This window comes from Nematolebias whitei, chromosome 8 (assembly GCF_014905685.2).
Source record: "Nematolebias whitei isolate Nwh7 chromosome 8, NemWhi1, whole genome shotgun sequence".
NCBI classification, from domain to species: Eukaryota; Metazoa; Chordata; class Actinopteri; order Cyprinodontiformes; family Rivulidae; genus Nematolebias; species Nematolebias whitei.
Window position 1 is genome coordinate 15863055 of NC_056505.1, and position 24639 is coordinate 15887693.

The 24639-nt window shown below is 39.4% G+C and overlaps 1 protein-coding gene across 1 annotated transcript in view; it reads right to left on the reverse strand.

Moving 5' to 3' along the window:
* Window positions 1-13687: 13687 nt before the first annotated feature.
* Window positions 13688-24639, reverse strand: part of zswim6 (zinc finger, SWIM-type containing 6) — a 51587-nt gene continuing 40635 nt past the window's right edge. Inside the window, exons 11-14 of the mRNA XM_037680988.1 lie at window positions 17560-17717; window positions 17301-17464; window positions 14795-14876; window positions 13688-14709 (exon numbers count right to left, since the gene is read on the reverse strand). Of these exons, the coding sequence (XP_037536916.1) occupies window positions 13844-14709; window positions 14795-14876; window positions 17301-17464; window positions 17560-17717 (1270 nt within the window). The 3' untranslated portion in view covers window positions 13688-13843. The remainder of the gene's footprint in view (window positions 14710-14794; window positions 14877-17300; window positions 17465-17559; window positions 17718-24639) is intronic.

A 24639-nucleotide genomic window follows, 5' to 3' on the forward strand; every position in this document is an offset into this window, starting at 1 on the left:
AGCTAAGCAGCACTGTTCACACAGCCGCGCACAGGCTCAGAGACTGGCCATTACACTGACTTGAATGGATGTCTTGTGTGCATGAATAGCTCAGTGAGAAGGGAAAAAAGGACTATGTTTCCTCTTCATGGGTTCATATTGATATTCATAGGGGCTCTCCACAGCGAGAGCACAAATGTCAGTGAGAGCGGCCTTGATGTATGCTCTCATTCTCTGCTCTTCCTCTCGCTCCATCCTTCTTCTTCTCTGTCTCCCCTTCCTCTTTCTTTGTTTCCACTTTGCCGGACACATGCTGTCTTCTGTGCTGGATTGGGGGGGGCGGGGGGGTAGTGAACAAATGATGAAGTATAATGGGGGCCTCATTTAAGCTTTTAATCAAGTAGCACTGGAATGTTAAAGCTATTTTTCCCACCTTGACTGGGTGCCGGTAATTGCTACAGTTTTAAGCTGCAGAGTCTCAAAACACGTCTGAGGACCTTCAGGACACGTTAGGAGACATTTGAAGCTTTTATCAGCCTTAAGGGATGTTCTGAAAGCCTACAAGAATGTGGTGGCAACACCTATGGCATCCTTAAATAAAAGGTTTGGATATTTTGAAGAAGATTTTTTTTTTGGAAAGGTTATTAAGAATGAATATCTTACCTGCTGTAGGTGCCTCTTTGGAAAACATAAGTTTGAAGAAATTAAGTTTATGCTGCATTCTGTTTACATCAAAAGTTTGAACTTGAATCTGTGAATGACTTCAGACACATTCCAGATGCAAGTAAAAAAATTAGCAGGATTTGCTAATTTTGCTCAGGCTAGTAGATTTTGAGGTCAGGAAATAATACCTCTCTGAATTTTCAAGTTGGAATTTTGACTTTGGGGGGTGCATTCCAGTTGTTTTTTTCTGACTTGAGGGCAGCTGTGGCTGAGTGGTTAGAGCAGCCGTCCTCAAATGCAAGAGTTGGGGGTTTGATTCCACCTGCAGTCACATGTCAAAGTGTCCCTGGACAAGACACTGAACTCCTCATTGTCTCCAATGTGTGTCACATCAGTGTATGAATGTGATAAATCACTGATTATGCTTTGTAGAGATCTAGTAGAGTGCTGTATGAATGGGTAAATGAGGACACAGATTGTAGTGTAAAGCGCTTTGAGTATCATGATAAGATAGAAAAGTGCTACATAAGTACAGTGCATTTACTTGAAACTTTGAAATTTTGAAGATCAAATACAAATTTAACTCATTATTTCTGACCGTGTTATCTAGATAACAGCTAGTCCAAGTAGGGCCAAGACAAAAGTAGATTGGTATCATCTTTGAACAAATCTAATCTCAAACAATCCATTTTGTATCAAGCAATTTTTTTGAATTTATTTAAGCTTCCAGCATTTTTTGCATTCATCTCAGTTTTCAACAAAAACCATCTGATAATGAAATGAGATGAACCAATGGTTGTTTTGACAAGCATTGTTAAAAATATATGTTAGGGACGACTATCTGCTATTACCACACTAGAAGTTAGCTCAATAACTGTAACTTTGACTAAATTATAGTCATTACTGTGTTGGATAATATTGATTAGCTGTGGCAATCATCTTAAATGGGGATGTCTCCAACTGTTAATGAGTTGAAGATATAATTACAATTACAGTCTGAGAGCTTCACTAAAATCTGTTCAGTGGTTAATGAGATAGTTTGCTAACTGTACAAACCAATAAACATATTTACACAGAGACATGGGCCAAAACTTCATTATTGTTTCAATTAAATAAATCCTTTAAACAACCTGTTTTAAATTGAAAGTTATCTACAGTTGTGTGGTTATTCGCTAATGTAAATTGCAGTAGCTGTTAGCTGTAGCTCCTGTTATGACTCGATTCTCATTCTCCAAAGTGAGGCCATTCCTACAAGATAAGAACTGCTCATGACTTTTCTACAGAGCCTCACTTTAAAACAGCTGAACTATTGCTTTAATTAAGCCTAACCCATTATTGAATCCTGCTGCATGCATGATTTATATGAGCATATTCTAAAAGGGGGGAAAGGAGTCAAGTGGTCTTTTCCTCCATCTCTTGGCTTTCTGAGTAACATTATAAACACCAGCAGATAGATTTAGAGCCTTTGGACAGGCATCCGGCAGGGTGTTGGCAACAATGGTGGGAGAAGAAAAACAAGTATGTTGAAGTGGGAGCAGTCAGGTCACAGGTGCAGAAATTACTCTATATTTGTTAATTATCTTTGGAAAGCATATCAGACATGAACACTGCTGGCTCTGTTTTGTTGCTCAGACTGAGAAAAAGATGTAGCTGGAATTAGAGTTTCTGAAACCAAGCAACTAGTGGATAACTTGTTTTGCCACAAGCTGCATTTGAAAAGAAGAAAAAACAATTTACGGGTCATAAGTGTGTTGCAGTAAATTTGGCATGCATAAAACAAACATCAGATGAGGCCCAGCTGCATGTTTCAGGTCAGTTTGCTGGTAGTTTCAATGACATTTGAATGACTTGCAAACACATAGCTTTGTATAATCCAGTAGCTTATAATAATTACCAATATTGGAACCGGTAAAACATTAGTGGGCCAGAAATTGTGAAAGAATAAAATTAAATGACGTGTGTAACTTTGTTCTAACATTTTATGTCCCTCGGTGGCTCGTTTGTGCTCTGCCTGAAAACGGTGAGAACGTCAGAAGAAGTAAAAAAGATGGCACCACAGAGTGTGCTCAGGGTGTAAGTTATGGACGTAACTTTCTCACTCTGTCAGGCGCTTTAACCGTCTGTCCTGGAGGACACATTAACTTGGTATCCTTAAATAAAGTCCTTTAAATAAAGCTGGGGGAGTTAAATAATGAGAAAGCTGCTCCCGCTGTCCTTTCTGCTTTTAAATGAACCTCTGCCTTTCTTATTAATGTCCTCTTATCGCTCATCATGGCCGCTGACCTGCTGCTGTAACCCCTTTCCCACTCAAGCGCACACGTGGCTCCGGCAAGTGGTCGGCACAGAAGTAATTGAGGGCAATTTTCAAATTAAAATTTAAACCCTTCATCCATCTTGGCACGATGGGTTGTGGTGGAGGCGAGGAGTTTTGGGGGCTGATGACTTGATCAGGTTTTGCGAGGCGGCCAGGTACTCTCAGGCCGGGAGAGGTAGGATGATGAACGAGGGGCATTAATCTCTGTGACAGAGAGAGGAGTTAGCAGCGGCGATAGCAGCGCTAACGGCTTTAATTAGCATTTAATCAGACGCCTCGGGGCCAATGGAGGGGGAGAGAGGAGATCAAACTCCAGTGGCCTTCTATGAGAAGAGGAGCAAAGAAAGACAGTCCCTGTGGTAGCTGGGCTGATGCTGCAGGCTGTGCTGAAGAACACGTCTATGATCCTCTTTTTGTCCTCCTGTAATAGATGCACCACAAAGGCCCTAGACCTTTTGTAGAAAGAGGTAGTGTTGTAAGAACATGGAGTGCACTTGCTGATACGCAACATATTCAGGCTGTGAGATTTTCTCAGATGAATTCTACGTACTGAGAAGATCCCTGAAAGAAATGACAGTGATAAAACTCTGGTGGATTCACTGGTGCACCCTTGTGCATGAACATAATTTTCATTATGCATACAAAATCAGATAAAACGGAATAAATTACTTGAAGGAGCCTAAAGTTGGTATCACAAGCATGTTATTTTATGTCTGTAAACATTCAGGCACTTGACTGCCGTGGAATATGGAGACTAAATAAAACCTACACTCTAAAAACTGCTGCGTTATTTTAATAACTCTTCTGTTGGGTTGTAGGCTGGTTTGATTTGACCAAATATTGGGTGAAATAGTTGGACCCAGTCATTGGATCAGAGATGAGTAACATTGTTCAATCCATCATTTTTTACCAGAAGTTGATCAAATTAGACTTGACTAGACCTCATGCACAAAGGTGTGCCAGTAAAAACAACTTGTAGAAAAATGTTTAACATGTTGTTATTGTTAATAATTTTAATTTACACTAGACAGTCAGTTTGGTTTCCTAAACTAATGTCATTTGGTGCTAGCTGACTAATGCTAATATATATGTTAATAAGTAGTCCCTCGCTACTTCACGGTTCGTTTATTGCAGACTCGCTCTATTGCGGTTTTTCAAAACAAGATTGGACATGATGCAAAATTGGCTGACTGATGTATGAGCTTCACGATTGGCATGGAATTTTTATTTAAAATAAATTATTTAGAGGGCAGCACGGTGGCGCAACTGGTAGAGCTGCCGCCTCTCAGCGAGCAGGTCCCTGGTTCAAACCCCGGTCCGGGGGCCTTTCTGGGTGGAGTTTGTATGTTCTCTCCGTGCATGCGTGGGTTTTCTCCGGGTACTCCGGTTTCCTCCCACAGTCCAAAAACATGCATGTTAGGCTGATTGGTAACTCTAAATTGTCCCTAGGTGTGAGTGAGAGAGTGAATGGTTGTTTGTCTCGTTTGTCTCTATGTGGCCCTGTGATGGACTTGCGACCCGTCCAGGGTGTACCCCGCCCCTCGCACAGTGATTGCTGGACATGGGCACCAGCGACCCCCGTGACCCAAAATGGAATAAGTGGGTAAAGAAAATGGATGGATGGATGGATTTTTTGAATGTCCAGAGGACCAGATTGAACTTTTTTGGATTTTTCTACCTGGATTATTGAGCATGCATCAGGATATTCTCTGCATTTAACGCATCACAGCTGAGTTACACCCAGGTGGAGCAGTGGGCAGCTATGTAAGCGCCCAGGGAGCAATTAGGGATTGGGTGTCTTGCTCAAGGGCACCACGGCATGTGGGTATGGCAGGGAGTTGAACTTGCGGCTTTCTGGTCCCAGGCTGCCCTACTCTACACCATCATTTAGCTCCAGCTAGCTAGTCTGAGGTTTGTTATTTTTAACTCTATAGCTTTATTTTAAAACATAGTTAGTCATTTAAACTTAATTTTGGGGTTGAAAACTTAACTAGACATGCTGGATGAAACTGATGACACATCACTGATTAGTTAAAACCACCCAGGATCGGATCGGTCTGAATTTGACCCAGCAAATGCAGCTTTGGATTGTTTTTCAGTTTTTACTGCAGTTGAAATCATTTCACTGCTAGGTTTTAGTTTCTGCATGAAATTTGCAACTACAACCAGGTGTGGGGACTGAGCATGAAATCTGCAATCATTCGGTGCTCTGCTTCAGCTTTAGTTTAGTTCTGGTGGGTTTTAGATCTACAGCAGTGAAACCACTGATAAATCAGTTTAAACAAGTTGTTCTCACAGTTTTGACGACTGTGTGCCATTTTGTGTCCACAGACGACTGAGGATGTTAATCTATCTGCAAAAACTCTCCAAACAGCCCACAGCTTTTGAAACTAAGTGGCGGTACTGCAAAGCTTTACCATATGACAGCTACTGTATTTATCAAAATTTATTTTTGAGTGACATGCTTGTGGGATGTGAAGGATCCAAAGTAAAGATCAGCTCCAGAAGCAATGTGTGGTGACAAAAATAAAATAATTTCATAAAAATGTAAACAAACAGGCCAAGTATGACAAAAGAAAACAAAACTTGATCCAAAAAAAAAAAAACCACGTAAAGCATCTAGAGTAAAGATGAAGATTTGACAAAGAACAACTGAAAACAACAAATATCAAGGAAGTAAAGGCTAAATAAAGAGTTGGTGTGACTTTTACTAAGTTTAGGGACTGAGCAGAATGCAGGACAGAAACAAAGTGCAGAAAGAACTAAGAAAAGAAAACACAAGTACAGAATATTAAACAGTAATGCATGCAAAAATATAATAATTTAACAAAAACATCCAATGATCAGGGGGTTTATTCTTATTCTTGCTGTGTGGGGAAAGTACCCTTGCTAAAGAACCTGACCACAGTTTGAGTGTGCACAGTTCCGCACTTGTTGATTTGGGGGGAAAAAAGGCTTTTAATTAAAAATGCAATGCAATAAGATAAAAAGAAGAAAATTAAAAAAAAAAACATGACATGACATTGCTGAAATAGTCAGCTTTACATTGCAGTCTTCAGCAGTTAACAGGTTGCCGGGTTGACGTCAAAGTCTTTGTTAAGTCTGTTTTTCTGTTCTTAAATCTTTTTATGTAAAGACCATAAAGGTGCTTTTGTTGGCGAGCACATGGCATGTCGTTCCTGCTGCACCTTGTTGAGACGGTCATGCTATTATAGCGAGTGTGCACTAAATTCCAGAAACATTTGCAAAGTTTGGAGCATTCTGCAAGTTTTCTTCACATTTCACCAAAAGCTAAATATGAGGCGCATTGAACCACTGTTTCAAAGTAGTGAAATAATGTTTAATTTAAACACAAAATCAGTGTCAAACTTTCTTTCTCCGAAGTCAGGAATTTTAAGGTTTATTTATTTTATTTTCTGTTTTGGTGTGTTTTAAATAGAAAATGTATTCAATTTTTGTTTTCAACTTTGGTTTTCAGGACTTCACTTCAAAAATTTACAATTTAAAACCATATGCAGTAGCTTTTTTTATTTCCAATTTTGTGGTAGGGATAAAATGTTTAACCACTGCAGAGGCAACTTTAAATCTAATATTAGTCTTACAGCCTCAGACTGAAAAAATAGACTAAAACAAAGAAAAAATAAGACTAAATACGCATTTCAATACAAAAAAGAAAGCTGAAAATAGCTAAAAGCTAAAATAAAGTTCTAACCAAAACAGAAAATGCAGCATAAAAACTAAAATTTGCACCCACAGTGTCATAACAAAAACAAAGTAGAACATTTAAAGGTGAATTTATAATAAACTAATATTCTTTATATGTAGAATAGAATTATTCCACAAGTTTTTGTGAAACATGATCCAGTCTGTTCTTTGCTAAAAGTGGAGAAGGAATTATGTGGGTCTGTGAAACTATCAGTATTATTATGAAAATTATAAAATAAATGTGTGAAGTATGCTCTATATATATCTTGTAATATATTCATAAAATGTAACATTTTATAGCCTAACTTTCTTTGTTTCTGAACTTCATCAATCATTCCACCATTAATGGAAATCCCTGTGTCGACGATAATAATCATTTCTTAATATATAATAATTTAAAATTCATTCAGAAAAGGACGCGCTTTTAACATTAGCTTCTAAAAACAGAATACTGAGCCAGCAGTGAAACTCTGAGTTTTCGGAGCGAACATGTGACTGAGATATGATGTAAGTGTGACAGGTGTGTTACCTCCAGGCTGTTAGTGGTGTTTGTTCTGCAGCGAGGTGTTTTACCAACCTGAACCAGTTCAAGTCATGACAAGATCGCTCCTAAAAGACAAGTAATACCAGCTAGCCACAACCAAACTGCAGACAACAGGGACATGTAATAAAACGTTGTTTTTCAAACAGTTTACTGCGTGTTAGGGTGAGTTGTTTTTATTAAAATTAATAAATGCTTCTTTTATAACCAGCTCAAAAGACAAAAATGCATCATGGCAGAAAATGAGAAGATATGTTGTCTTGCTGTGTCCTCCACAATCAGCTGCAAATAAATGTTGCTTAATAAGGCAGTATAACCCTATTTGACCTTAGCAAGACAGAGACATGTCACGTCGAACCCAAGATATCAGTAGATGAAAATGAGGCATAACAATTCTCTTTTAAAATGTGGATACCACTGGGGTGCTTTCTGATCAGCCAGCATTTGAACAAGGCATTTTAAATAGTTTCCTAACCTTTGGGAAACTAAAATCTCAGTTCAGAGTCAAGAGCTGCCTCAGAAAGATGTGAACAACGGTTCAATACAAAGTGAAATGAATCACAAGTTTATCCATCAGCTAATTCAGCTCAATAAGTTACAAACAAACAAAAAAAAAGGGCACAGGAATGTGTTAGTATCACCTGTTGTAATATTGTTAAGAATGTTGTCATTATGGGTTTAAGGGAATAAAAGTTATTACATTAAAACCACAATATTCAAAATGTGATACATTTGATCCTTTATTATCTTTAGAAGACATTGCTTTGGACCATCAACGTAAATAAAGATAAACAGCAACTATGTTACCTTCTTCTGTCTCAAACTGAAGCCATAATGTGTGGTGCACAGGCGCTGCCGTGCTGAATTTTTGGAACCAGTCTGAGCACTAAAGCTGTCAACAAGGAAGAGGGCCGGCAATGGAGGAGGGGCGTACAAAAGAGACCATCTTATCACAAGCAGAACTGGTTTGTTCCACTTTGGAGTAAGCTGTTGGAGGAAGAATCAGTTTTGTTGTTTGTTTCCTTGACTGACGAAGCCTTCCGGATCGAAGGCGAAACGTTTCAGCACAAAAAAAAAGAAACTGTCCAGATGATCTGACTGAAAAATGTTGGATGTGTCAGTTCTAATTCATTACTGAATTAAACACTCCGCACAGTATATCACCACAAATATAAAACAGATATTTTACACGATTTTAGTGCCTGGAGAGACAACTGTTAAGTAAACACTTATGGACGATTTCCCCTCATTAAGGAACTTCTGAAAGCAAAAACATACAAACAAGTGTTTACTGTAAAACAAATAGTGTTGATAGATTAATGCTTTTTATGAGCTACAGTTGTTGCTTTGCTGACCTGTTATCTGAAAATATGAGCAAAAGAATGAAGATAACTGCAAAACAAACAAAGCTAAGCTAGAGGATATTTTACTAATCATAAAAGCTTTTTACCAAAATTGATGCATTCAGACATGAACATTGTACTTATAATCAAAGCCTTTAGATTATAAAGGCTATATCTTAATAATTAAATTCTGTTTAAATGCATCTAGATTTTCTTGGGAGACGTTTGCAGAAGGACCCGTGGATAATTCTGCTAGAATCTAAATGTACCAGCAGAAAGATTTCTAATTGAAAGCATAACGCAGCCTTTGAATACATCATTGTGTGATTTCAGAAGGTTTTCTTTAGGTGAAAACATAAAGCACAAAGGATAAGACAATGTCAAGACAAAGACGTGGCGATGTGATGCAGTGTGCGTCAAAGAAAAGTGACACTGAGTGCTCTAGATAGGAGTTTTGATGGCGATGGTGAGGAAGAGGGCTTTTGGCATGAAAGAGGCCAGTGTGTGATCATGATGTCATTAGAAGTATGGAGTGAGACAGACCGGAGGAGGCTGCTGTACTGTGCTGCACCCAGGGGACGTCATTACCAACTGGAACTGAGCAGGGACCTGAGCACAGGTCAGACACACAGGAAGTGGGCTAACACACAAACACAAGGAAGTGTGCACTTCCCCACATGGATACGCACACATAATCTCTCATCACACAAGAAATGGACAGTTCTGTCCGCTTTTCGACAGCGGACTCGTGCGTTTGCTGCTAAACCTGACAAATTCTTCAATATCTAAGTGGACACCTCTGTAGACAAATGTACCTCGTTAATGAGCGCACACAGATGGACAGAGCGCACACACATGCACACGAACGTGGACCGAGAGCTCATGCTGTGCTAAGTTGCGGAGTGGATACCGGTGTAGCCGTCTGCGCTTCATTACTGTTCACACACAGACAGTTGCAGTGTTTTTGTGTCAATGTTTAATGAGGGGCTGGGAGTCTGGGGACCCTGCTGCTGTCAGGAGCTCCATGTAGTCTGGAGCTACCACCTGTTCCCATTCACTCCCCGAAGACCTAAACACACACATATTAAACCATCCGCAGACACACACAGGCATGCAAACAAGAACAGAGCGCACAGAAACATGTCGACACAAGCGCATACTTGACAAACTGCATACAGTGATTTAGTCATCCTGTGGCACCAGCGTCAGCGCCGGATGCAGGTAAACAGGTTCTTGTGGTTGGCTGAGTCAGGCTGCCTGACAGAAGCTACACAAACCACGGGAATACCAATTGATACGTTTCATATTCCCCGTGAGCTCGGCTGAGGCGGCAGCATGAAAGCTGCTGCCAGCAAGAGTGATCCCTCTCTGCCTTTTTTCTGACACCGCCGCGTGATGGCGATCCGAAGCATCCCGGCCCATCTCGCTTCAAGCGCCGCGTAACGCAGAAACTTCCGAGACGAAATAAAACGCTTCCGCACTTGAGCGGGCTTTACAGGTGCATTTCAAAAAACTAACTTTTATTTAAACAAAACAAAACAAACAAACAAAAAAAAAAAATCAATTATCGACTCATTAACAAGATTATAAAACAGTGATTTAGTTACATAAATAAATTGATATCGGTGTATCAAATCTTAATTTCATAAGCATGTATACATGGGTCATTGTAATAAATAAAAAGGGAGAGCAGAAGAGTCCTACACGAACAGAAAATCAAAAAACAGCTAGACTCAGAGGAAACTGTTTCTGCAGAGAACGAGACACTGGACAACATGGTTTTTGCCATCAAACACACGTGAGGAGTTGCTTTGATAAAGCACGAGTTACACAGCCATTCACTTACTAATTAAGGACACTAAAGCTGGGACCAAGGTTGGTTGTCTCTCACCTCTTCGAACGCGTTTGGTTGTTAGATAGATCTTCTGTTTGGTTACTTTAAAGCGTTAAGACAAGGCAAGAGAAAAGGCTGCTTTTATCTTTCATCAACAAAACAAGAGAAAGTTAAAAAGTCGAACAGAAAATGTATCAGCATTAAAAAAAAAAAAAAAAAAAAAAAGGCAAGAAACGAGAGGACAGCTGAACGTTGCAGAGGACGGTGGACATTTGGCTGATTGTGTTTTCAAAAATCTTGAAATGATACACTGAAGCATTTACGTTGCTTTATACCAACACCAGGGTGTAAATTTGAAAAAAAGAGGCAGCTGACAGAAATTTTTCAATTTGAAGGACAAAAAAAAGAAAGATAGTCACTATTTTTAACCAGATTCACCCTCAAATAGCTCTTATGTAAAGCATGTTCTATTCTTTCCAATAGCGTTTCACTGTAAGTTACAACAGCTTTTTTTCATCTTCAAACATTTAATAAATAATCTCAAATAGTCACCCTATGCTATTTATAGTCCTCTTTGCCTCTGTCGGTGAGATTAAACCTGCATTTTTGACAAACCCAGAGTCTCAAACATGAAGATGTGGCCTTGTGAGTCCAAAAAGTTACCAACAAGGTCATCCTAGTCCTTCTGATATGTTTTTTTATAACAAAAAAAAAAGAAGACAAAGAAGAGAAAGAGATGGAGAGCCAGAAAGAGCAAACTACAGCGGCTTCAAGTATTTCACATTACATAGAATACTCTGTATAAATTAGTTAACATATACTTTCAGATCCTCCATATTCAGACATATACTATGGCATATATACAGAGTACAATAAATGCTTGCTCATGTTGTGTTTTTAGTTTTCCTGGTAGTGAGATGTTTGTTTTGCGTTGTTTTTTTTTTGTTTTTTTTCCTGTGTAGAGAAATCCCTGAGAACGTTCTGGTTTCTAAATGTTCTACACAATGAACTAGAACAGCGGCGAGTCCAATTTCAACGATTCACATGCACAGAGGGAAGTGACACTGGCCTGGTCTGAAAATACCACACAGCGATGGCTGCGGAGATGAGTGTGGGGACAGCTCGGCTTCTGAGAGCCGTTTTCTTGCGAGGGCGGTGATGTGGGGGTAATGATGCGAAGGCAGTGACGTCCAGCAGAGCAGAGCACAGGAAGATTTGTGGGAATCTAACTCAAGAGTTTCCACCTAAAGGGATAGAGCTTGGATCTTTTAAACTGAGATTTTGTGGAAAGGTTATGAACAACATCTGATTGGCTCGACAGCTCTTTGAACCACCTCAGTTTGGAGAAACATTCTGGCACATTTGATAAGCTCACAGCTAGTCCGAGGGAGGCCAAGAGCAAAGTAAATTGCAACCATCTCAAATTTTATTTAAAAATTTCATGGAAATTAGCTTAAAAAAATCATTACAACACTTTGAATTTTGCATTTTCAAGTTATGGTTCTGTTAGAAAGATGAAATTCCTTCTATAGCTACAGATCGCTTCTGCTTAGGGGTGCACGATATTATCGGAATGGTATCAGAATCGGCCAATGTTAGCGATAATGTTAAATATCGGACATCGGACGTTACATCAAAATAACTCACCGATTTAAAAGGTGCTGATATATATATAAAGGCGCTATATATTTATATGTATATATATATAAAAGGCGCTGTTTTGTATGACAACCCAGCGACAAGGACGCCTGCTGCACCAGCACAACATTATGACGTCACGTGCCGTTGAGATTTGTGAAAATTTACAAATTTGCACTGTTAAAAGTGTTGTCATTGTGTTAGAGAGAGTAAATGTCATGAATAAGTTTGACATTAAACATAATCCAAGTTGAAGTGTTGCATCATTTTCAGCCCCCTTTTTGGCATCTGCATTTGGTAGAAGGTCAAAATGACAAAGACCATGCAGAATAATGTAGGATTTTAATTCCACAGCAGAGAAAACTATGTAGTCTCTGTAAGTAGGTCTAGAAAAACATATATTGTTATTGGTATCGGTCAAATAAGCTTTAACATATCGGCGTATCGGATATTGGCCAAAAATTCAATATCGTGCATACTTTTGCTGCTATTCGCCTTTCCAAATAACCTTAAAGTCCTGTAATATGAAACTGTTGGTGGTGTGAATGTGTTCAAATACAACTGGCATGAACTAATGAGACATGTCTGAGATTGGAGTTATTCTAAGACAATAGAAATCCATCGTTTTCCCACTCCATTCGGACTAGACGTTAGCTTGTCAGGTCTGTCAAAATTAAACTCGGTTTCTCCAAACTGAGGTTGTTCAACAGAACCCCACGTCAAAAGATCTCAGAGATCGCTTTAACATTGGACTTCTACAGTGTTTTGTCTTTTTAATTAACACTGTGGGCTATTACAGCTGATAAATATCATGTTTGTAATAATGGAAACAAGTTCAATACCCTATTGTGAGGTAGTCATCTCCCTTTGGGAATTTCTTCAATAACAACAACAAAAAAAAACCTTTGCTTTATCAGTCCAATGTTAGAACTAATGAGTTAATAAGTTTTAAATTTGCCTGTTTGTCATCACTGCATACTGTCGTCTGTCATGGAACTGGTTTGTTTTACAGAGGAAGGCTAACATGAGTTAGCTAAGAGCATTGTTTGTTTGGAGGGAAGCTAATGCCTGGAACCTAGAGAAAGCTAATGGCTGCTCAAGTGCTGCTGCTGAGCATGAAAAAAATTGCTGAATGCGGCTTTCCGTCAGTGCTGACCCAAGCTGTGCCGAGCCGAGCTAGGCTGTGCAGTGCTGCCCAGTGCCCACCAGCGAGGGCCTAGACAAAGGGAGGTGCTCCGTGTGGTTTAAAGCCTTAGTTTCTCTTTGAGGATACCGAGACGTTGCCATTGTTTTTCTTCTTCTGTATTTTTTTGTTGTTTTGTTGGTTTTGTTTTTACATGAGCGCTATTGTACAAAGGCTTCAGCCACTCGACATCATAGAACTCAACATACACAGAAATAGGGGGGAGAAAAAAAAAAGATTTAAATCATAGAAAAAAGAAACAAAAATCTTTAAAAGCCGTTTCACTTTTCATTTTCATCTCGCACACATGTAGAGAAATACACACAACATTCACAATGTGACAAATTTCCTCTCTTCTGAAAAATAAAAACACTTCTGTACACAGAGTAGTAATAATATTAATAATAATAATAATAATAATAATAGTAATAATGTTTATAACAATAATAACAGCAAGAACAATAATACCGCATGTGGCTCTGTTGACTTTTTTTGTCATCTTTTGCTTTCTCTTTTTGCTTCATGTTACAAGTCACTTCCTTCTTACGTGTCTGTTAGTTCAAAAGAAGTTCAAAAGGCAGACTCAAGTTAATAGAAAAGTACTAGCTTGGAAGAGGAGGGTTTGACGACCCCCAGCCTCACCTCAGCCAAACCTCTCCCTCACAAGCATCATCAGCTTCTTTTTGCCCTTATAGATCTGTTTCAGGTTGTCTATGAACTGGGTGAACTGAATGTGTCCGTCGTGAGCCATCATAAAAGTCTCCCGGGCCTTTCCCAGGAACTCGATGAACTCGCTGTAGTGGCGAGGGCTAATGTGCGTAAGCCGCGAGTGCGTGGTGTTAATGTAGGCCCCGATGGTTGCGTCCAGAAGCTGCCTGAGCGGCGCCTTGTCCAGCGACATCAACTTCCCAGAGTTCCTGCGGCTGTGCAGCGCCGACACCATGCCCGGCGTGGTCAGCGTGCATCGCCGCAAAATGTCCGAGAGCACGGTGGCACACTTCACGCTTTTCACCACCAGGGGAATGACAGCAGCCAGCTCGTTCTTGCCCAGCGTGTGGCTGAGTGCACAGGCCCACAGTACGTCATTAATGGCTGGGTGCGTGTCCTGGTTGTAACTGAGGTTCAGATGAGCCATGGCTAACGTCGCTAGTTTGTACGCTCTCATCGGGTAGCCACGGTGTTCCATGTAGCGTGCAATGGTGAACAGTTGTGTGTAGCTCATTCCTGTTGCTGCAGCGTCCAGTACAATCTGGTAGGCTGTCTCGAAGGCAATGTGGTCCTTTTCACAGAGTGTCAGAGCAGAGAGGGCGCAGTTCTGTGGGTCCTTCATGGCACACTGCAGGGCGAGTGTGCGTGCAGATGAAGCCAGGTTCTCCTGCTGGTGGCAGTCAAGGTGGAGGCGGACGATAGTGCTGTTGGACATGACTGTAGTAGCCACGATGCTGGTGGCTTCTGTAGGGGTGAAGAGGGTGAACCAGCTCTGCATGATGCTGTCCAGTGCGTAGACACCTGGAGAACACATATTGGGTAGTATGAACAAAACGTTAAAGGGAAATCAGACAAACAAACGCATGCATCTTGGTAAAGGACTTACCAACTTCAGTGGCACATGTGACTAACCAGCGCACCATCTCTCTCCTCCTCCAGTTTAATGTGGACAGGGTTATTCTCATCACCTGAAGAAGCCAAAAACAATAGACCAACGAGAAAGAGACCATCATCAAAAGCACATATCAATAAAGCATATGATATTGTATTAATGCAAACAGCAAAGTTTTAAAACTATTTTATTTCTATCTTTCTTATTGGTCTCCTCTCTCATATCAGTGTTTCTTGTTGTGCGATTTTTTTATGAAGCATTCACACTATTGAGATCCATTTTTCTTCCGTACGTTTTTCGGCATCTTTCTTGTTCCATAATTTCTGTGCCATTTCAACAAATCGTATAACAAAACATTCAGCTCTTTCAGGAGAAGGGTTTAGCTTTTTGAAATATTTAGCCTTTTCTGCCACTTTTTTCCTTATAGAAAATGAATTGAGCTCATTTTACATCCTTTTAGCTCTGTTTACAACCTTTTACTGCTCCTTTCACATTTTGTTCTGGTTAAGCTTCTTTCAGCTTCCTTGTGCAAATTAAAACTATTTTCAGCTATTTTTAGCTGGGGTTTTTTTCCAGCTTTTTTGTGCTACTTTTTGATGTATTCTACTAACTACAACATTTTTGTGTTTCTTCTAACTTCTTTCAGCTAATTTCAGCTTATTGTGCTCCTTTCAGCTTATTCATGCAAGTTTCAGCCTTTTCTGCTATTTCAGCTACTATTTAGCCTTTTGAACTAATTTTAGCTATTTTGGCTAGTTCCACATTTTTTGCAAACATTTCAAATTTTTAGCCTAATTCAGCAAAAATGTGCTCTCCACTTCCTTTTAATAATTTAAGCTTCTTTCTGATTTTTTAGCTACTTTTCAGTTGTTCTTTTTCTGGGTGTGCAAATTTCAGCTTTTTTTCAGATTCTTTCCACTTTTTGTGCTCACTTCTGCTTCTTTCAGCCTAATTGGGCAGTCATGTTCTTTTTGCTTTCTTCTGCTAATTTAAGCTTCTTCTACCTTTTCAGCTACTCTTTTTTTTTTTTTTTTTTTTTTTAGTATTTTTAGCTAATTTCAGCTGTTTTCAGAAAAAAAATTTTTTGTGGTAATTTCTGCTACTTTCAGCCTAATTAACTTTTTAAGCTCGTTATGCTCCTTTCAAGTTATGTCAGCTCCTTTCAGGTTTTTCTGCTATTTCAGCTACTATTTAGCTGTTTTTATGCTAATTTAATCATTTTCAGATAAATCCACATTTTTTGGGTTAATTTCAGCTCTTTTTGCTTCCTTCTGGTATTTTAAGCTTCTTTATGCCTTTTCAGCTACTTTCAGCTATTTTTTTCAAATTTCAGCTTTTTTTTAATCAAATTTCCTAATTTTTATGCTAATTTATGCTTATTTAAACCCAATTCAGTAAATAATTCAGCAAAAATGTGCTCTCCACTTCATTTAATAATTTAAGTTTCTTTCTGATTTTTTTTAGCTACTTTTCAGTTGTTTTTAGTGCGTGTGCAAATTTCAGCTTTTTTTCAGATTCTTTCCACTTTTTTGTGCTCACTTCTGCTTCTTTCAGCCTAATTGGGCAGTCATGTTCTTCCTGCTTTCTTCTGCTAACGTAGGCTTGTTCTTCCATTTCAGCTACGTTTCAGCATGTATTTTTTTTTGTTAATTTCAGCTGTTTTTCAGCAAAGTTCTTCAGCAATAAGCATTTACACTGCATTTTCGCAGGAAATGTGATTTCTCTAATTTATGTTGCTTTGGTTCTTTGAGATTTGTGAGTTATCATTGATGAACAGCTCTGTTTTCACCCATTCAAATGGTTAGAATCAGGTTAAGGTCTGAATTATCGCAGCACTCTGTAGTAGGTTCAGGGTTGGGCCAGTGATTATTGTATTTTAATTTACTTGTTACTTGTTTTAAGCTGCATGTCATCTATGCACTCTTGTTTCACTCTTTATTGCTTGGGCATACTGGAAGTTCAAAATGAACGATTCAAGTTCCCTCCTTGGCATTGTGTTCCCACACCTGAACAATCCAGACCAACAAACTGTCAAAACTTTCATTTTTATAGAAGTCTTTATTCAAGCTAAAGATCACTTGACGATTGTTTTTGATTGTTTGTACAGCATCATCAGCAGAATCACTTTTTAAACTTTATGTTGTATGTATTCTATATTTTGCATACAACCGGTAAATACACTCTAAGGCCTGAAGGTGGATTTGTTTTGAAGATGACACAAACACTCACACCCAATTTACTACTTAGTCTCATCAGTCCTTATCATATATCCATTGCAGCTGCGCTATCAACACTCCAGTTTATGTTTGCAGCTAAAGCACATTGCCAGCATATGTGCACATTGCTGTGGCGCATATTCTCAAGTCTGCTGGTGTGCAAGGAGAGCCTTTTTCAAACAAGATGAGGACGGTTTTCATTTTTAAACTTGTGCAATGAAACCATCAGAAAAGAGAAATGTACAGATAAAGACTTGTCCAGCAGCCGTGATGTGTCTGCACACCTGTAGTCCGAGCTCCAGCGAGACTTTGAGGAGTGTAATGTCCGGCAGGCTGTCCATGAGAGTTGCAATCTTGAACGCATCCTGCGCCAGTTTGAAGATGTGAGACGAGGAGTGGATGTTTTTCTGGATGGACTCCAGAACCGTCTCCAGCCTGCGACTGTCACCTAGAATAGAAACAAACACACGACACAGTTAGGCTGGATCAGATCAGAGATTACTACTGCACTTCTTTGTATATACGTGCAAAAGAAATGTGCACCTTTGGCAGCAGTGAGCATGGTGGAGGCCAGCTCGCACTGCTGAGACTCTATATGGCTCAGGGTGAACCAGCGAGGGTAGCGGTTGGGAACTACAGACACAATGTGGTGTGGTCTTGAGAGATCACCTGATGAAGCTGTGGACTCCAACACGGGCAACCTAATGGAAAACATGCACAAGAAAATTTAATGCAGTCCATTTTATCATTACCCACTGCAAAATGTGCCCACGTGTTTGTTTGTCTGCAAGTTGACAAAATATATTAGGGTTGACATGAACAACTGATTAACCTTTGAACTCAGCCTACTTCAACATGGCTGTCACAGCCAACTGACATTAGAGAACACAAAAAGAGCTATAACTCAGCCAGTCTTACAGATGTTGAGCTCAAATTTGGAGTGACTGTAGTTGAGCATCATCCCAACCAACGCATGCTTTGAGCCCAAAATATTGTTGTTTAAAACCTTGGCATTAGATGTTGGAGTCAAACCTGTTTCTTAGCAAAGTCTCTCTTAAATCACTGGACAGATTTCATCGAAACTCTCAGAAATCAAGTCTTAGGTATATGTCTACCACTGATTAACATTAGTTCAAGGTGGAGGCCACAAATAATCACCGTGAGCCTACAGAACAATGATTATACCTGTGTGAATTTTACCGATATTGATAAATGTTGGTGTGGTAGGAGCAGTCAGTCAACACATACTCTAAATGCTAACTGATTATGACATTTATTGCATCAGATATTCAAGGATTGACCAAAATGGCTGTAAACGCCATAATTTCTCAGCATTAGATGTCTAAAACACTAACATGACATAAGGTGAGCGAAATGCATTTCTTTCAGGCAAGCCAGGCCTTAAATTAAAAAATATATTACATACAGTAATCCCTCGCTACTTTGCGGTTTGTTTATCGCGGACTCGTTCTATCGCGGTTTTTCAAAATAAGATTGGACATGACACACGATTGGCTGATTGATGGATGAGCCGCATAATCGGCATGGAATTTTTATTTATTTATTTTTTTAATTTATTTTAAATTATTTAGCACCTGCTGCACCTTTACGTAGCCCATACAGCAGGATAAATTTCCTGCTGCAGCTGATCAGCTGTTCACCGTGTAGAGCAGAGAAGTGGGAGTGGCCAAGAGTGCTTGCAGGTGGCAAATAGCAGAGGAGGAAGGGAGTTGAAATCATGACATTCTTGCTCTTTTAGTGTGTTTAAAAACATTGTTCAGAATATATATATATATATATATATATATATATATATATATATATATATAGAGAGAGAGAGAGAGAGAGAGAGAGACGTGTGTAAAAAAAACCTATTACTATTCGTACTTTGCGGTTTTTCACTTACCGCGTGTCTTCAAGGTACGGCTCCCCCACGATAAACGAGGGACTACTGTATACAGTTTTGTAGTTCTTGCAAAAAAGCTGCACTTTAACAGTTATGTGAAGAAAAATTATGACAAAAGTTTCCCAAATTCTCAGCATCAAACTAAAATCGTCCCTTTCTTCTTAGCATAATAAGCAGACAGACAGAAAGACTGTGTAGACAGAAAAAGGTCTTCATTATGGTGGTCTGAAAGGGACTTCAAAATGAAAATGACTACAGTCTTCACCGGGGGATTTTAGTTACCCTAGCCCTGCAATTTACTTTCAACCTACTGTTTAATCACCAAGAAACTAAGGTATAATTAGTATTTTCTTCACTCTAATTGGTCATAATGAAGTCAGAGTTGTGCAACACCTGCTGGAGGATGGAGGAGCTTCACAAGTTTCTGTCTCTCATTATAATAATCCAGACAGGGCCGAGTCTTCACAAGCGTCAGGAGCATGACACGATTACCACTGTGGCTGGCTCATCTCCTATTCTCCTTCACCCCCCCCCCCCCACACACACACACACACACCCCACAGCTCCCACCTCAGTTTCAAAGGTCTTCTTTCCTTCAGAAGACAGCACAACCTGGCCTTCTCTCAGCCAATCACAAAGCTAATTGAGTCCACGGGGAAATTAAGGAATTCACCTTCCAGCCCTGTAAGACTGGACACACATCAAACAAATACCAACACACATCAATGAAAAGAGCCGGAACACACACACGCACATGCACGCACACACACACCTGCCCTTTTGAGAACACATCAAAGCTGCTCGGTAAAGGCAATGTGATGCTAAATGCCAGTTTCAATTTCAGAGCAAAGTGCATGTGTTACTGTTGCCACGTGAGTGAAGGCATGTACAAAAACAGACCCGTCTTCACTCGCTTTGGACCACGAGTGGGCAAGCAGGGCTCAACTCCCAAAGATAGGTGATGAAAAAATGAAAAGAAAAAAAAAGCCCACAGCTGAGACACGAGCGAGTGTGAACATCGGCACTGAGATGCAACAGCAGGGTTCATTCTACGTACAACTGAAGAGATGCTAAAAGCTTCCACCACACTGGGGCCTTCTGGAAGATTCCTCTGGTTAAAAAGGGGGCCTTGGGTAAAGATGGAGGCCTCATCAACATTCCTGTCTTTGTTTGGTTTTCACCAGAGTCTGAGGCCTCTATTGGATGGGAGCTTGAGAGAGAACAGGCCCATTAGAAAAGAAAAAAAAAAAAAACCTTTTAAATATTTAGGAGAAAAAATACATGGTATTGTTCAACAAGAAACAACAATAGGATGAAAAAAATCCTTATGGGCTGCAGTGAAGCATTCTATTAAAGCACAGTTTACTCACATGTTCATCATTCTCAGTATAACCTCTGCCACACTTGTAAATACTCTTGTGTGCAACGATTCATATTCTTAACCTTTTGACAAGGGTGCTAAACGCCAACTCAAAGTCACATTTCTGTCGAGTTTTGTTGTTTAGAAAGTATTATCAATGATGCTAAAAATACCTGTGAATTAGTGAGGAGGCGTGTTTTCTTGCACATTGAAGGGGACTTAACACTACGAGACATCTGCAAGGCCTTGCAGAAAGTTGGCCCATGAAGTGAATGGGCAATTCATAAGATTCAGATTGTTTATTCAAATGCACACATGGGGAGAACTAAAAGTGTACAATTAGCAACACAGAAGTAGAGAAATTGCATGTCCTGCGACAATGCAGTGTGAATGCTTATTGCAAAACAACTTGCTGAGAAACAGCTGAAACTAAGTAAAAAAAACATGCTGAAATGTAGCTGAAATGGACGAGCAAGACTAAATTAGCAGAAGAAAGTAGGCAGAACACATATTTGGTGAAATAGGTTAAAAAAAAAAAAAAAAAAAAAATGAAATTAGCACAAAAACTAGGAAATTAGATTTTTTTTTTTTAAGCTGAAACTAGCGAAAAATGGCTGAAAAGTAGCTGAAAAGCAGAAAGAAGCTTTAACTACCAGAAGGAAGCAGGAAGGGCCGAAATGAGCACAAAAAAGTGGAATTAGCTGAAAAAGCTAAAATTAGCATAAAAACAGCTAAATAGTAGAACAAAGTAGTAAAATCTGAAACTAGCATAATTAAGCTTAAAGGAGTATAACAAGCAGAAATTATCAGAAAGAAGTTAATTAGGCTGAAAGTAGCAGAAATTACCACAAAAACTTGGATTTATCTGAAAACAGCCAAAATTAGCTAGAATTTGCTGTTTAAAAGGTAGCTGAACAGGTAGAACAAGCTTAAATTAGCAGAAGAAATCAGAAAGAAAATGTTTGCCCAGTTAGGCTGAAAGAAGCAGAAATGATCACAAAAAAGTGGAAATTATCTGAAAAAAAGCTTAAATTAGCAAAAAAACAACTGAAAAGTAGCTAAAATGGCAGAAATAAGTTTAAATTGCCAGAAGGGAGTGGAGAGAGCACATTTTTGCTGCATTAGGCAGAAAAAAGTTTAAATGAGTGCAAAAAAAAATTGTTGAATTTGTTGAAAAAGCTGAAATTAGCAGAAAAACAGCTAAAATAGCAGAAAAAGCTGAAACTTGCAGAAATAAGCTGAAAGTAACATAAGTTGAAATTAGCAGAAATAAGTTAGACGAAGCACAAAAATGTTATCGTTAGCAGAAAGAATCTGAAAGGAGCACAAAACAGCTGAAAAAAACAGCTGAAAGTAGCTGAAAAAAGTTGAAAATTTAAAGAAAGCTGAAAGAAGCTGAACTAGGACAAAATGTGAAAGGAGCAGTAAGATTGCACACAGATCTAAAGATTTGAAGGATGTAAAATGAGCTCAATTCCTTTTCTATGAAAAAAGTAGCAGAAAAGTCTAAATATTTCAAAAAGCTAAAGTTGCACCAGTACCAAAAGTCAAAGCAGGATTGTTCTGAATGAACTGAATGTTTTGATATATGACTTGTTGAAATAGCACAAAAATTGTGGAATGAGAAAGATGGTGAAAAATGTACAGAAGAAAAATGGATCACAATAGTGTGACTGCTTCATAAACATTCACACAATAATGAGACGATGAGAAAACACAACCCAAAAAGTTGCCTTTTTTTATATATACCTTAATCCTGTGACTCTTTGGGTTTCTGGTCTGCATCACCATGACTACTGACCTCTTTACCTCATGTTCCTCTCTCCTCATCGACTGTAAACACCCTTCGCTTTCACAGTTCGTCAAGCACACATCTATCAGCTGAACGACACATCCGGTGGAAGAGCTCCACTGTATACACAGACTCCTTCAGGATGAAATCTTCAAGAGGCATCGAGTCAAACCGGTGAGGCAGCTTGCTGTTTCTTCTCTCTAAGGTCTGTAATCCTTCAAATAACATTTTACATTTTAGTAGTAGTCCCTCGCTACTTTGTGGTTCGACTTTCAGGGACTTACTCTATCACGGTTTGTGAATGTACAGTACATAATATTGCACAACAACAAAAAATATATTGTACAAGACACACGATTGTCAACTTTAATGTTACTCATGTGATTGGGACACTGGATACAGTACTGTACAGTAAAAAGTTAACAAAAATTAAAATACTTCAGACAGGTGCCACCATTTTGTAGTTGTCTCTCAGTAAGCCTACACTGTATTCCTGCTCATAACGACCACATTTCCCAGAAGGCAACAGGGCCCCACCCAGAAGCCCCGATTTCTTCTACTGAAAAAAAACAGAGGTAAAGTTTTGATCTGATTGGAAATAGTTTGGCGCTTATTACAGTAACTTTGGCACCCAGCAGAAGCAGAGAAGGAATGGAACCCACCAAGCGGGAGCAGAACCGGAGCAGAACCAGACCTCCAGACCCATTGGTGAATCTTGAGAGCTGGTAGTCGGCTCACAAGGAATTCCGAGAGGGGACATGTGCCGCCAAAGGTCCAGTGCTGTTTCCATAGCCCATCGGGACTTTTTTTATCCAGACTTGGACTCAATTAATCACCTACGGTCCCGCGCCGGCCAACCCAAGGTCTGGACTTCCCCAAAATGTGATTTGGTGCTCAGGAGCTGCAATAAACTGGACCAGAACCGCACCCCCAGACTCAGAGGTGAACCCGAGAGCTCCTAGCCGGCCCATGAGGACCTCCGAGCAGTGACGAGCCGCAAGTAAAATTTAGTAGCTACATACAAGTATGTTGTTAAAATTAATAGGTTTAAAGAGTTAATAACGTTGATTGTGGGCTTTGTCTGCAGAAACGAATAGAGTCGGATCGGAACAGTTGGACCAGAACTGAGAGTCGCTCCTGTTCTGCAGAGTTGTCAAGTAAAATGTAGTAGCTACATCCTGTACGTACTGTATGTTATTAAAATGACATAGGTTTAAGAGTATAGAACACTGCAAGTGTGAGAAGCGTTTCTAAAGCCTTTAAATGTAATTATGGCTTTATAAATTATTCAGACATATAGTCTTTAAAAGGCATTGAGTCATTTTGCTGCTTTTAGCTTTTAGCTAGTGTTCTTCTTTTAGTGGCAACCTCTCAGTTTCAGCAAAGTCACTCAGCTCGCAGCTTTCACACTGCTTTATTAGTTGTGGCAGAAAATGTGATTTCTCTAGTTGTGTTTAGAGTCAGAAGGACATTTTAATAAATATAAAAAAGATAAATCAGAATGTCAGGGTACAGTGGTACCATGTTCATTGAGGAATAGGCAAAAGTACGGTAACTTAAAATGGGGTGTTTATCTCTTTATTGATTGATTGCGTAATCATTTGGCAGGTCAAATTACACAACAAGAAAAAAAGACCAACCTGTCACAAACACTAACCTTGCTCATCTTTTGGTATGATAAATAGCTTCTACATTGAAACTTTATTGATTATTCAGTTGGGATGCACGATATTATCGGCATGGTGTCGGCCGATATTAATGATAAAGTTAAATATCGGACATCGGCCATTCTATCAAAATAATTCGATATAAAAGGTGCTGTTTTTGTTTGACAAGGATGCATGCAGCGCCAGCACAATGTTACGACAATACGCGAGCCGTTGAGTTTAGATTTGAGAAAATTTACAAATTTGCACTGTTCGAGTATTGTCATTGTATTAGAGAGAGTAAACGTCATGAATAAATTTGACCTTAAACATAATCCAAGTTGAAGTGTTGCATCATTTTCAGCCCCTTTTTGGCATCTGCATTTGGTAGCAGGCCAAAATGACAAAGACCGTGCGGAATAATGTATTTTAATTCCACAGCAGAGAAAGCAATGTAGTCTCTGTAAGTAAGTCTAGGGGAAAAATATTGGTATCGGTTATCAGCCAAATAAGTTTTAACATATCGGCATATTGGATATCGGCCAAAAATCCAATATTGTGCATCCCTATTACAAAGTATTCATAGGATTGAAGGTTGTGGATAAGAGCTCTTCAAATGAAAATCCCACGTAGTAACAGGCTGTTGGAGTTTGTGTTTTTGGCCCCCAAAGATTCATCATAAGCACCATCTCTGCAAAGAGACTCTTCTTCTGTTTCTCTGGCTGAAGTCAAATTCTGGGCAGCCTGTGAACCAGTAGGCAGATACACCCCCCCACCCCCACCCCCCGACCACTTGCACCGAGCCAACGCACGACATATGTTGCCGTCACACACACTAATTAACCCCATCCAAGGCACATAAACATACATATGCAGTATTTTAGAACATTTGCATACCAAGGCAGACACGGCAACCCGT